At 47.0% G+C, this 12,705-nt stretch overlaps 1 protein-coding gene across 4 annotated transcripts in view; it reads right to left on the bottom strand.

The window, feature by feature from the left end:
* Positions 1-1,263: 1,263 nt before the first annotated feature.
* INO80 (INO80 complex ATPase subunit) overlaps positions 1,264-12,705 on the bottom strand; it is a 97,262-nt gene continuing 85,820 nt past the window's right edge. For 3 of the 4 annotated variants that reach the window (XM_084776378.1, XM_084776381.1, XM_084776379.1), the window contains exons 30-36: positions 12,157-12,315; positions 11,587-11,689; positions 10,600-10,688; positions 7,206-7,361; positions 6,870-7,029; positions 4,628-4,846; positions 1,264-2,789 (exon numbers count right to left, since the gene is read on the bottom strand). In XM_084776378.1, the coding sequence (XP_084632504.1) occupies positions 2,572-2,789; positions 4,628-4,846; positions 6,870-7,029; positions 7,206-7,361; positions 10,600-10,688; positions 11,587-11,689; positions 12,157-12,315 (1,104 nt within the window). In that variant the 3' untranslated portion in view covers positions 1,264-2,571. The remainder of the gene's footprint in view (positions 2,790-4,627; positions 4,847-6,869; positions 7,030-7,205; positions 7,362-10,599; positions 10,689-11,586; positions 11,690-12,156; positions 12,316-12,705) is intronic. The other variant, XM_084776380.1, reaches the window with a different exon arrangement.

The following is a 12,705-nucleotide window of genomic DNA, read 5'->3' as shown; positions in this document are numbered from 1 at the left end:
TCGCATCTGTTGACACTCAGTTCTTTTACATGGAAAACTGACTTGGGTAGATGGGGGGAGGGGACACTTGTGTTCAGAGCCTTTTATTTGAAGATCCCAATCCTCTAAGCCGGAGAAGGAGAGGCAGGTGTGTGAGCATTAAAGCTATGAGCTGCCCCCACTCCGTACGTTAGGTATGTTAGGTCCGCCTACAGGTGAAGAGGACTGTGGTGTTCCCAGTTCCTAGACTGACCCAGAACTCTCAATAACACGTGTCAGCTCCCCAGAGAGGCAGCCACTGTGGGTGTTGCAAAGACTAAGAGGAATGCACTGGTGGTTTTACTGAGATGAAAACTGAGAGGCCTCAGCCCAATGGGTTGGCTGACTCACTAGGTTAATTGGGAAACTCATGCCGATGTGCTCTGTATGATGCCCTGGTCACGTTTACAAGCAAGAAAAACAGGACCCAGGCCATCGACACTGCTACTTGAATGAAGATTTGTCTTTAGGACTATAACAGCAGCTGTCCAGCAGCCAGTCTGTCTCCAACAAAGTGTACAGGGTGAGCCAAGGCTAGGAGGCCATGGTTGAGTCACAGAGGGCAGCATGAGCCCCACTCAGAGGTGGCGCAAGAACAGTGCTGTAGGCGCAATAGCAGAACAGTGACTGCCAGAATAGGCTGGCAGCTAGTGTTCTTTTCCAAACTGACTGGCCAGCTGTCAAAAACATGAACATCTGGAATCCTTAGGAACTCAGGTTTACTGCTTTCTTTTTCGAGACAGGGTTTCTCAATGAGTAGCCTTCCTGGTCTTGGATCTGCTTTGTAGACCAGGCTGGCCTATAATTCACAGAGATCCACCTGCTTCTGCCTCCTGAGTGCTGGGATGAAAGGCGTGTGCCAGCACCACCCAGCTTATTGTTTTTTCATGATTCTTATAACTACTAAAATTTGGGACACCGTTAGTATTCAGATTACCACTAACTCTGCTTTGTCCAGCCCAGGTCACTCTGTCCACATCTAGGTACTGAATTATAAGGAACCCATATCTCCAGTGCTGACTCATCTGATGGATGGAGACAAAGCCCCAAGTTCAATTACCACTTATCCTGAGCAGACAACCATAGCGTGCTCTGTCCCATTCCTCTGTCCTTCTTGGTCACAGGAGCAGCATTAGGGCTCTGCATCTTTTGACCCTGTCAAAACTCCAAGAATATTGCTTTGTACTACTTTGTACCACTAGAGAGGTAGCTGCAAAGACCACAGACACTTTGGTTTACATAAAATTATCTCACTCCATTTTATTTAAGATTTTTTTATCCAGTTAGTAAAAGAAAGATGTGTCTCTCTTTATACATATGTACAAGTTCAGTTATAAAAATAGACAGCACATTCAAAGAGAAAAAAGGCTTGGCATTTTTCTGATTCCCTCTAAAGAGCATCTGTACACAGGAGTCAGGGTATGGGTAGGGGAATCTTTATGATTTAAATTAAATGATTCCCCTACACCTACTCCAAAAAAAAAGTGTTTAAAAAAAAAATCAATCTATCTAAACTCAATTCCGCGATTTTCAGGTGTGCAAATTAGAGGCTGGCCCTCCCAGAAGCACCTGTTCCACCAGGGACATCAGGTGGAAAGCCCTCCCAGCCATCCCTTTCCCCTCTCAGAGGGCAGCAAGCTCAGGCGAGTGGGGCTGGGGCTGGGGCTGGGGCTGAGTGGGGTGGTGCTGAGCTTGCTCCCTCCCCACCTCACTCCTGCTGTCCCTTCTTTCTCAGTGCAATACAGACAGTGCATACAGCCAAGCAGGGGGCTGAAGGGCAAAGCCAGGGAGACTGTGCATTCAGGATGGGCAGAGGGGCAGCTGCAAGAGTGGTGAGGGTGTCCTGCTGACTGAGGTGGCTCCTGGTCTCTTTATTGGCTTCTGGGAAGTCCCTTGAGCGGGAGCTGCTGCTACTGTTGCTGGTGGGACCTAAAGCCTTCCCTGGTGTGAATCGGGCTGGACAGTGAAAGAAACGCTGGGAAAACTGCCTGTGGCTCTGCTTCCTCCAGCCTGTTGTCCTTCTAGCCACCATCTTCTCTGGCATTCAGTGCGCTCTTCAGTGATGACACTGTGGCAAATGGGGTCTTGAGACCCAGGAGCGCCCCAGGCTATGGAGACCAGGGAACCATTTGTTCTCATCCTAGCCCTGTAGGATGTCACATCCTTTAGAGAAGTCTCCATTATGGAAGGCTGTTCACAGCACCCAGGAGCCTTCATGAGGGACATGGTCAGAGCTGAAGAGTGGGATGGGGATGGAGACAGTGTGCCTGAGCAACTAAAGGGACTATGTAAGGCCCTTCCCCAGACAGAGGTCAAGACTCTGCTGCAGAGTCCATCTAAGATGTTGTAGAGCTGAATCCAGGATACTCTTTTGGAAACAGGTGATAAAGTGCTCACACCAACCACCTGCCTGTCCTCTCCTGCTGCAAAACTGGTCCTTTCCACTCTCCAAATAGGATGCAAGATGCCACACCAGGCAAGCCATCCAAAGACTACCTACGGCCCAGGACCACAGCCCCCGGTTTGGTTGAAGGAAGCTAGAGGGCAGAGATGTTACCGTCCTCCAGAGGAGTTGGTGCCTTTGCCCTGCTTCCTGATCAGGGAGTCTGAGGCTAGGCTGCTGGTCATGTGGAGGCTCTTAGGAGTCCCAGGAATATTATTTCCTTTGTTCAGAGAGGAACTTAAGGGAGAAGAGGTGCTTGAAGGTCCAAAGTCTGCAAGGCCAGCAGGTCGGACAATGGATGTCTGCAGAGGACTGCTTGCGGAGATTCCTGTAGGGATGGAGAAAAACACAATAGTCTTCAGCACCCTACCCTCCAGCTGCCCTGGAGTCTGCAGTATTGGTTTAAGTCTGGGCTGGGGGAAGGGGGTGGGAAGCCCTCTCTGCTGCTCCTTGCTGACATCTGAGGTATATTTGCTTGTTCTTCCCTTTTTGTAAGATGGATTTTTAAAAGAGATGGTGTCATACACTCAGCCCCGCCTGCATTACCTTATCCAGAGAGGAAGACACACTCTGGAGAGGGCACATACCCAGTGTGAGAAGCCTGGGGTGCAGGATGAGAGCTCAACCCACTAGGCACTAGTATTTTCTTGTTCTTCTGGAAAACACCTGAATTTAGTTGCTTTTTGTTTACTTGTTTTTTGAGGTGGTGTCTCTACACAGAGTTGACTATCCTGGGACTTACTCTGTAGACCAGGCTGGCCCTGAACTTAAATGATCAGCCTGCTCTGCTCTAGAGTGCTGGGATTAAAGGTGTGCACCATCACCAGCTTGCTGCTTCCTTCTTAATTTCAGAGGCCTATACTCGTCAAGAAGTCTGGCCAAGGGACACAAGGTGGCCCAGTCTATCTTGTATCTGTACTCAGTCAATCCCCTAGTACTGGCTGAGGCTACTTTTGTTTTTCAAGCTCTGTCACATCAAGGACTTGGGTAAATTTCTCGTCTTTGGTGCTCACTAGACAACAGTGAACTTTCCCTTCCCTGGTGAGACAAATCTACCCACGTCTCATAACGCATTGTCTAGAATTTCTGTTCTGTTTGCTTCTTTCCTTTTTTTCAGTAGCCCAAATTGGTCTTGCCAAACTTACTCTGTAGCTGAGGATAACCTCAAACTCTTGATTCTCCTGCCTGTGCCTCCCAAGTTCTGTGGTACTTGGTGGGCAGACATCTTTGCTCACGTACAGTGGGATTACAGGTCACTTCTGGACCAGTCTTTCTCATTTTTCATTCCCTGCTATCAGTGATTTTTCTTAGGCCAGTCTACCTCCTTGCTTCCTCTCCCTCCTGCCTGCTTCTTTGATGTGTATCACACTGCCCCATCCATGGCTGAGATTTGCTTTGGTTACTGGAGTGACTAACGTTTTTCAAGGCTATAAATGAGCTAGGGTAGGCTACCGCACTTATTTCCTTAAATGAAAGCCCGGGCTCCTGCAGTGGGAGAAAGGAGAGGCGAAATCAACTTTTACTTGAGCATTCAAAGTAGGCCAACCACTTTCTATGCAAGCATGCCCTTTTGTGCTGTGACAATCCTATGAACCATAAGAAGTTCAAGACCAGCTCAGATACATTTAACTCTATCTAGAACTTGCCTCCTGTGTGTGGGGATCATGGGTACGGCTACTCTATCTAGTTGAGGCCAGGCTTTGCATAAGGGTGGGGAGGTAGTTGTCAGTGAGTTCTTTCTCACTGCAATTGGATAAACTGGATTCTGACTTCAATCTTCTTTTCTATGGCTCCAGAACAGTAGCCACTTCTCTCCAACTGGCAACAGTTCCTTCTCACACCTGTTAAGCTCTTACCATCAGGTCTTGCCATGTTTTCCCAACACTGACTTTTACTGTTTCTCCCCAGCACGACTTGGTTCATCAGCTCCGTGAACCTCCATGTGCTGTGGTGGTTGTCAATTCTTATGTTGTCTGAATCCTTTCCCACTCACAATCTCATCTCCTCCAGTCTGAATGATACCCCACAATCCTTTTAGCAGGTCCATGGCTCCTCCCCCTTTTGGCCTGCAAGCACTAGTAGCCTTGCCTCTTTCCCCTTATCTGTATACTGCCTTGTACTGCTTATAAACCACTCCACGAAGTGCTTCTCCTCTGGCCTGCGCACCTTTAGACACATTGTACCCGTACGCAGCGTAGGCCGCTGCAGAAGCTGCTGCAGCGCCTGCTTTGGCTCCTGCCATGGCAGCAGCACTGCCTGCAGTGGACTTGCGGCTCCGGCCTTTCCCTGCTGCTCCTTTGGCTGTGCTTCCTGAACCCTTGGGGCGGCCTCGGCTTCGAGCTGAGTGACCTCGGCCTGCAGCTGGCACTTCCTGAATGGAAATTCCTGTGGGAACAAAATAAATCTCTTAAAATGTTAACAAGTACTCCGACAGGGAATGCTGGCTCTGAAGGTGTTCTCTTTTGTTTGCGACAAAGTTTCTCTATGTTGCTCAGGCAGGCTTAGGATTCCATCTCAAGTAACCTTCCAGTCTCAGTCAGTTACTAAGGTCTGGGACTACAGGCACCTGGGATATGGTATGGCACTGAGTGTCTGGGGGCTGTCTAACCCCCCCCCCCCCAGGGTTTCTTTGTGTGGCCTTGGCTATCCTTGAACTCAGCGAGATCCGCCTGCCTGTCTCCAGAGTGCTGGGATTAAAGGCGTGCATCACTACTGCCTGGTCCAACCTCTATTTCTCAAACAAAAAGGTTCTGAGTATTGACTGAATCCAGGCCCTGGGCATGCTAGATAAGCATTCTACCACCAAACCGCACATCCAATCCTGTGTCTATGTTTTTTGGTTTTGTTTTTTAAATATTTATTTATTATTTATATGGTATGCTACCCACATATGTGCCTGCCTGTACAAGAAGGAAACAGAGTTCATTTACAGATGGTCGTGAGCCACCATGTGGTTGTTGGGAATTGAACTCAGGACCTTTGAAAGAGCAGCCAGTGCTGTTAACCTCTGAGCCGTCTCTCCAGGCCCCTGCTTTTGTTTTTTAATTTCAGTTTTGAGACAGGGCCTCATGATGGAGCCAAGGTTGGCCTTGATTCTACTTACTCTTCACACTACTATGCTCAGCCGTTTTCAGGCTTTAACAATCCTCCAGAAACAGTAGTAACATTAGGACCTTGTATAACAACAACAAAGAAATGTCCCCAAAGCTCAATTTAGTTAAAAACTAGCAAAAACAGGTATGGGGAGATGGCTCCATTGGTAAAGTGCCTGCCATGCAAGCATTGGGACCTGAGCTGGCATCCCTAGCACCTACAGAGCATGACAGCATGTGTACTGGGGACGGGGAGGGCAGACACATAGGTGGGGCTGTGGGGCTCGTTGGCCAGCAAGTCTAGCTAAAAGAGTGAGCTCCAGGTTCAGTGAGAGACCCTCCCTTAAACCAAAACACATGGAGAGGGACACAGAAGACACCTGATGTTAACCTCTGGCCTCTACACACATACATACACACCACACACCCCCAAATGTGCATGCATGCACAATCAAGGAAGATACCCACTATCAAACCTTGAGCTTCCATAGGCATATGCATGCACCTATACACCATCACACACACAAACACATAGCAAAAATAAAGGTGAACTACTAAAGGCTAGAAAACAAGTGAGAAAACTTTACAAAGCTCTTATTTTGCTTTTCCTGAACATTATCTATTCCTTTTGCTTAAAAACACTATTGGAGCTGGGCGGTGATGGTGCACGCCTTTAATCCCAGCACTTGGGAGGCAGAGGCTGGTGGGTCGCTGTGAATTTGAGGCCAACGTGGTCTACAAAGCGAGTCCAGAACAATCAAGGCTACACAGAGAAACTCTGTTAAAAAAACAAAAACAACCCCCCCAAAAACAAAACAAAACAATCTACCAGATAAATTGATGTCGTTTGTCCATTCTACTCTTGGAAGAAAGAAGAAAATGCCTGCACCTTTGGTCCGTGCACCTGTACTGCAAGGCAGGTGAAACTCTTGATATCCAGCCTCACAGCATGACTTAATCCCTAGGACCACACGGTAGGAAAGAACTGTCCTTAGAGCCTACGCCTGTCCTTTGATTGACTTGTGTGCACAGACACACTACATTAAAAAATGTGCCTGGTGCGGTGATGGATCCTTTAATCCAGGGGTTGGAAGTAAGAGGCAGGTGGATCTCTTATGAGTTCAAAGCCAGCCTGGTCTACATAGTGAGTGGCAGCACTATGTGAGAGACCCTGTCTCAAAAAAACAAAACAGAACAGAAAAGTAGTGACAAGAAAGTCTCTTATCCTGGGACTGGAGCTCACTCACTACCACAGGAATGCTTCCCATGAGGGAGAGCAGCAGGTTGATGCTGCACGAGACAGCAGCATTACCTACCATTCACAGTGTCTGAGACAGAGCCTGTTATGGAAGCAGGAGAGTTGGTGGCTCTAGACTGAGGAGCTGAGGAGGCCGGGTCATCCACGATGACCAACATATCACTGCTGCTCTCATCAGGGGGAATGGAGCCAGTGTGGAGCTCACTGCTGATGGAGATCTGGAAGCAGAAGGGTTGAGATTACTAGCAGCCCCACTGGCTAGAGAGAGAGCATGATTCAGGGGACCTGCATATACTTCTCTCTCCTGCTGGCTGTCAGTGTTGGTGCAGCCAGTCCTTATGCAACCCTTCCCACAGTCCCATTGCTGTGATGAAGAAACCCAGAGGAGCCTCACCTCACTGAAAGGGCTGGGCATGGCTGAATCAACACTTATGAAGGAGTCCTCCCCATCAGCAGAGAGGTTGGAGTTATCCGCAGAAGGGACAAATGGGATCACGAGGTTCACACCCTCTTTTCTCCTTTTCCCATCCAATTCATCTTCCTTTTTCTTCTGGGAACACAAAAGTCAGAAAATACATAAAAGCATGAGCATTTGGCCCAAAGAGAAAAGTGGGATAGAAAAGGAAGTAAAATGGTCATAGGCAGTCTTGCTCTAAGGCTCTGGTCAGCCTCGTATTTGTTACGTTTCGTAGCTCAGCTACATGATTCTGCCTCAGCTGCCCAGGTGCTGGGACTATGAGCACAAGTGGCCTGAGACAGGGTGTTGCTCTACAGCTCAGGCTAGCCTCAAATTTTCTCCATCTTTCTGCCTCCAACTTTTTGATGGTCTCTCTAGGCTGGCTTGATTATTTTTGTGTGTACAGGTGATGTAATGTACTGAGGACTGAACCAAGGGCCTCTCACATTTGAGGCAAGTACTCCACCACGGAGCCACATCTCATGTCCCGAATCACTGTATCTTTTTTGTTTGTTTGTTTTTTCACCCTGAGACAGGGTTTCTCTGTGTAGCCTTGGCTGTTCTAGACTTGCTCTGTAGACCAGGCTGGCCTCAAACTCACAGCAATCTGACTGCCTCTGCCTCCCGGAATGCTGAGATTACAGGAGTGTGCCACCACACCTTATTTTAAAGGAAGTAAAAACTCACAAAGGAGGAGGAAGAAGAAGGTATGCCATGTCTCCCCACAGCCCCTTCTGGGCTGGCTTACTGACTGAGTAAGTGTGCCTGTACTGGGCGTATTTATCTACTGTAGTGTGCATATGCCTTTATTGCTTTCATGTGGAAGTCAGGGGACAATGGTGGGGGCTGCTTTCATACTTTCAAGCACATGAGTTTCTGGGATCAAACACGGGTTAGGCACCAATGCCTTTATCCTGAGCCATCTCACTGGACCTTTTCTGGATTTTTGAGACAGGGTCATGTTGCCTACATCTGTTATAGGGTTACTTGTACAGGTTAAGTGCATAATACCGTGCACTTTGTGTCAACACTGTGTACTTTCTATTCTTTACTTGGAGCAGGCATAACATCTGATGTAAATTGTTAATCTTGAATAGGCAAGCTGGCTCAGTGGCTAAGAGCCATTGCTACATAGCCTGGTGGTGGCAGTTCCATACCCAGAATCCATATAAAGGTAGGAGAACCAACTCCACACAGCTGCCCTCTGACCTTACTGTGTCATGTGTACATGAACAGACACTAACAGTCACACACAAAAGAACTGTTACTTTCTGTAAAGTCCTATGTTAGAAAGCCACCTTTTGGTCTTTGGCAGGTTCTCTGTCCTTCCTTCCCTCACACCCTACTGTTTTTAAAGTCATAGGGATGACACCCAAGAGCTCTAACACTAAGCCACACCCCAGACTTTGATATTACCTCTGAATGTTAAAGCTACTTTTATTTTAAGAAGTGGCAAGCAGTGGGTTAGATATGAGAACAGAGTGAGGAAAGAAGAGCCTGCCTGGGAAGGGGGCAGAGATGGCAGCCCAAAAAGGAGGACCTTATCTTTCATTTTTAGGATTTCCTAAGTCTATAAAAGAAGTGAGTATGGGGCTGGAGAGATGGCTCTAGAGGTCCTGAGTTCAATTCCTAGCAACCACATGGTGGCTCACAACCATCTGTAATGAGATCTGGTGCCCTTTCTCGGCATGCAGGTGTACATGCAGATAAGAGTATTCATATACAATAAGTAGGTAAAAACTAAAACAAAAACAAGTGACTATGAAGTGTCCTCAGACTAAAACTAGCTTTTCATAAAGAGGGGCTTTAACAGACCAGTTCTAGGCTGCCAGCTATGATAGAAGTTTTGGTTTCTTTTTCTTTTTTCTTGTCTCTTTCATTTTTTCCAGGGTCTCTCTGGCCCTGGCTATCCTAGACTGGCTTTGTAGACCAGGCTGACCTTGGACTCACAGAGTGCTAGGATTAAAGGTGTGCCCCACCACACCCATCTAAGTTTTAGTTTCTTTATAAACTCAGTTATGTTATGTAAATGTGTTTTTGTTTTAATCCTACTTATGGGATCTTAGTTTGGGCTTTAGTCTGTCCACAGCTGGTACTTGTCTTGTGTAGGGTGTGGTCTTTGTCAGTCTACAAGGAGAGGGGCATGAGCTAGGACTCTGTGGAAGATAAATAGGAGAGCACAGAGAGAGAAGGTGTGGTGTGAGGCAAATAGCAGTTTGAAGAGACCAGAGCCTGATGGTGTGGCAGATGGAGAAAAATGGCTCAAGGCTGTGACCTGTGGGAAGACCGCTTGCTGAGTTTGCTGTTGATGGAGACTGTGTGAAGAACAAATTGACCCTAAACAGCAGGGAGAAGTAAGGGGTCTGTGCCCTCTCTCCCCACTAACATTCTCTCTCTCTTTCTCTCTCCCTGCCCCCACCCCTCAGACAGGGTTTCTCTGTAGCGCTGGTTGTCCTGGACTCACTTTGTAGACCAGGCTGGCCTTGAACTCACAGAGATCCACCTGCCTCTGCCTCCCTAATTCTAGGATTAAAGGCATGCACCACCACGCCTGGCTAACATTCTCTTTTAATCCCAGGTTAAGGGGTTATGAAAAGGAGGTAGAGGCGTCAATACCCCGCATAAAATAGAATTAAAAAAAAAAAAATCAGCAGCAGCCTATGATAGAAGGGATCCAACCCCATTCATTCATTCATTCATTCATTCATTGGAGGCAGTGTCATTGAGCAGCTGTGACTGGCCTGGAACTCACACAGAGATCTGCGTGCCTCTGTCTCCCAAAGGCTGGGGATTAAAGGTGGCTGCCACCATGCCTGGCCAGGTCCTTTCTAAAAATCCTATGAAAGAAGTCAGGCACTCCTACGGCAGAGGTAAGAGGATTGTGTGTGTTCCAGGGCAGCCAGGGATATGTAGAAAGTCCTTGACCCAAACAACAAAACAATGTTCTATACAGGCTAATTATTGAAGAAACACTATTGCTTTAGCTATCAGCTATCACCGACATGGGTCCCAGTCCAACTGTAAGCAACACTAGGGTCTGTGAGAAGGGAATACAGTTCTACATTTGATGCTGTTTACCTCATCAAAGGTCCATCAGCATAGAATGGTTTCAAATCACCCAGATAATGAGACAGCTCAGCAGATAAAAGTGCTGAGTTTAATCCCCAGACCCACATGATGGCGGGTGAAAACCAATTTTCATGAGCTGTCCTCTGATCCCCATAAGCAAGCTGTGGCTTACTACGTATTTGCAATATGCATGCATGTGCGCGTGCACACACAGACACACACAGACACACACACGTACATGACCAACACAGTCTGGAGATACCTTCTCTGCATACTTCTCCCTCTTACGCTTGCGTTCCTTCACTCGGTTGGTTTCCTCCTGTTGCCGTTTCTCTTCCTGCCGTAGTCTCACTATCAAGAAAATGAAAATGTAAAAAACACTGAAGAGTGTAGGAATCACAACTTTCATCCTCTGAAATTTAGGGCCAATTCTATTGGTTCTTAAGGTGTAATTTTTATTTAAGAAAAATACTGGTCTTGGTGCATGCCTTAAAAATTCCAGCACTCGGGAGGCAGAGGCAGACAGATCTCTGTGAGTTTGAGGCCAGCCTGATGGCCCTGTTTTAAAAAACAAAACAAAAATTGGTGTTTTCCTAATAAATAAACAGTTATTGATGTCTTGACAGCTTTCAGGTAGAAACCATGACTCCACTTAATTATTGTGGCTTTCCTTGTCTTCTATACTTGAAAAGAGCTTGTTTTTAGGTGTGGAGCTATCACAGGCACTCAGAGTAAATGTGAAACTGAATTTTTTTTTTTTTTAGTTTTTCGAGACAGCGTTTCTCTGTGTAGCCTTGGCTGTCCTGGACTCACTATGTAGACCAGGCTGGCCTCGAACTCACAGTTATCCGTCTGCCTCTGCCGATTAAAGGTGTGCGCCACCACCGCCTGGCTGTGAAACTGAATTCTTAAATCTAGAAACTCTAGGCAAAAGGTCTTTATAGTCATAGCAGCCTGCCATTGAAACTCTGTATAAAATACTTCTTTGGGCCAATGAGATGGATGGCTCACTAGGTAGAGCTATTTGCTACCAAGCCAGACAACCCAAATATGAACCTAGAACTCACACACTGAGGGCTGCCTTCTCCTGCACATGTGTCATGGCATGTGTGTGTACACACACACACACACACACACACACACACACACACACACACACACACACTTTAAAATAAAAGTAGATTCTGGCCTTGGCTTATTTCATTTTTTAAGTCTGGGAAGGGCATAACTTTAGCCCCAAAGGACATACGTTTCTTCTCCAGCTCTTCATCGTCTAGGAGAAGGCTAACCACTTCTTTGGGTTTCAAGGTATCTGGTTTGAAGTTCCCACCAGAAATCACCATGCGCTGAATCTATACAAAGAGGATTAAAACGTCATGTCCAGGTGCCCATTCCCACTCAGCAGTATCAGAATCATCCCCAGAGCCAGCTCCAAAGGGAGGCGTGGCTTACTATTTCTTGTTCACTTGGCTGGCTCTTCCACTTTACTTGTCCCCCCCAAAAACAAAACAATTTGGGAATTTTTTTGTTTGGAACTATTAATAATCAGTTATAAATGACTCAAAATGGCTCAGTTATTCTGGCACATAGGTCAAGAGGTGGCAAACAGAGGAGGACTCTGAAATGTCACCCTTCAGCCCAACACAGGCCTCTTCCTGGTGTCTGGTGAGACTGGTGCTGTAAGGGTTCTGACACTTACCAAGAATACTAATTTTTCATGATAGTAAAAAGACAAGAGGCTTAAATAATTCCAGCTCAGTTTCTGTGACTGATTTCTATCCCCTCCAGCCAGATCATCCCTTCCTTCCCCTGTGCTCACCTCACTCTTTTCCTTGGCTCTCTGCAGAATGCGCTCCTCAATTGTGCCCTTACAGATAAGCCGGTACACAGTGACCTGCTTTGTCTGGCCCAGGCGGTGGGCCCTATCCATGGCCTGCTGATCCACAGTAGGGTTCCAGTCACTATCGTAGAAAATCACCTGCACAGGCAAGAAGAGAACACAACAAAGATGATGTACTCTGAGCACAGAACCAAAACTCAGAAAGCAGTACAGCCACTCATCTGTATGTAGAAACTGGTGTTAGCCATGTAAGATTTCTTTCTATAATGTAAGGATGGGAAACTAAGTCCTTAGAAGACCAAGTGTTTATTGTTCTGGGAACAATAGGCATGCCTGACTAGAGAGGTGGCTCAGTGGTCAGGAGGAGGGGTATGTGGGCTTTATTCCAGTAGCCATGACAGTGGCTGACAACTACCTGTAGTTCTAGTTCTGGGGCATCTGACATCTTCATGGGCATGCAGACAGAAAGACAGACAGACCGACACAGACACACACGATTAAAAATAAAATAAATCGGAAAGGGGAAAT

Source organism: Acomys minous (genome assembly GCF_964271855.1).
Source record: "Acomys minous genome assembly, chromosome: 3".
Classification (NCBI taxonomy): Eukaryota; Metazoa; Chordata; class Mammalia; order Rodentia; family Muridae; genus Acomys; species Acomys minous.
Note: the sequence above shows the minus strand (reverse complement) of the source record. Positions and strands in the feature narration are given on the sequence as shown.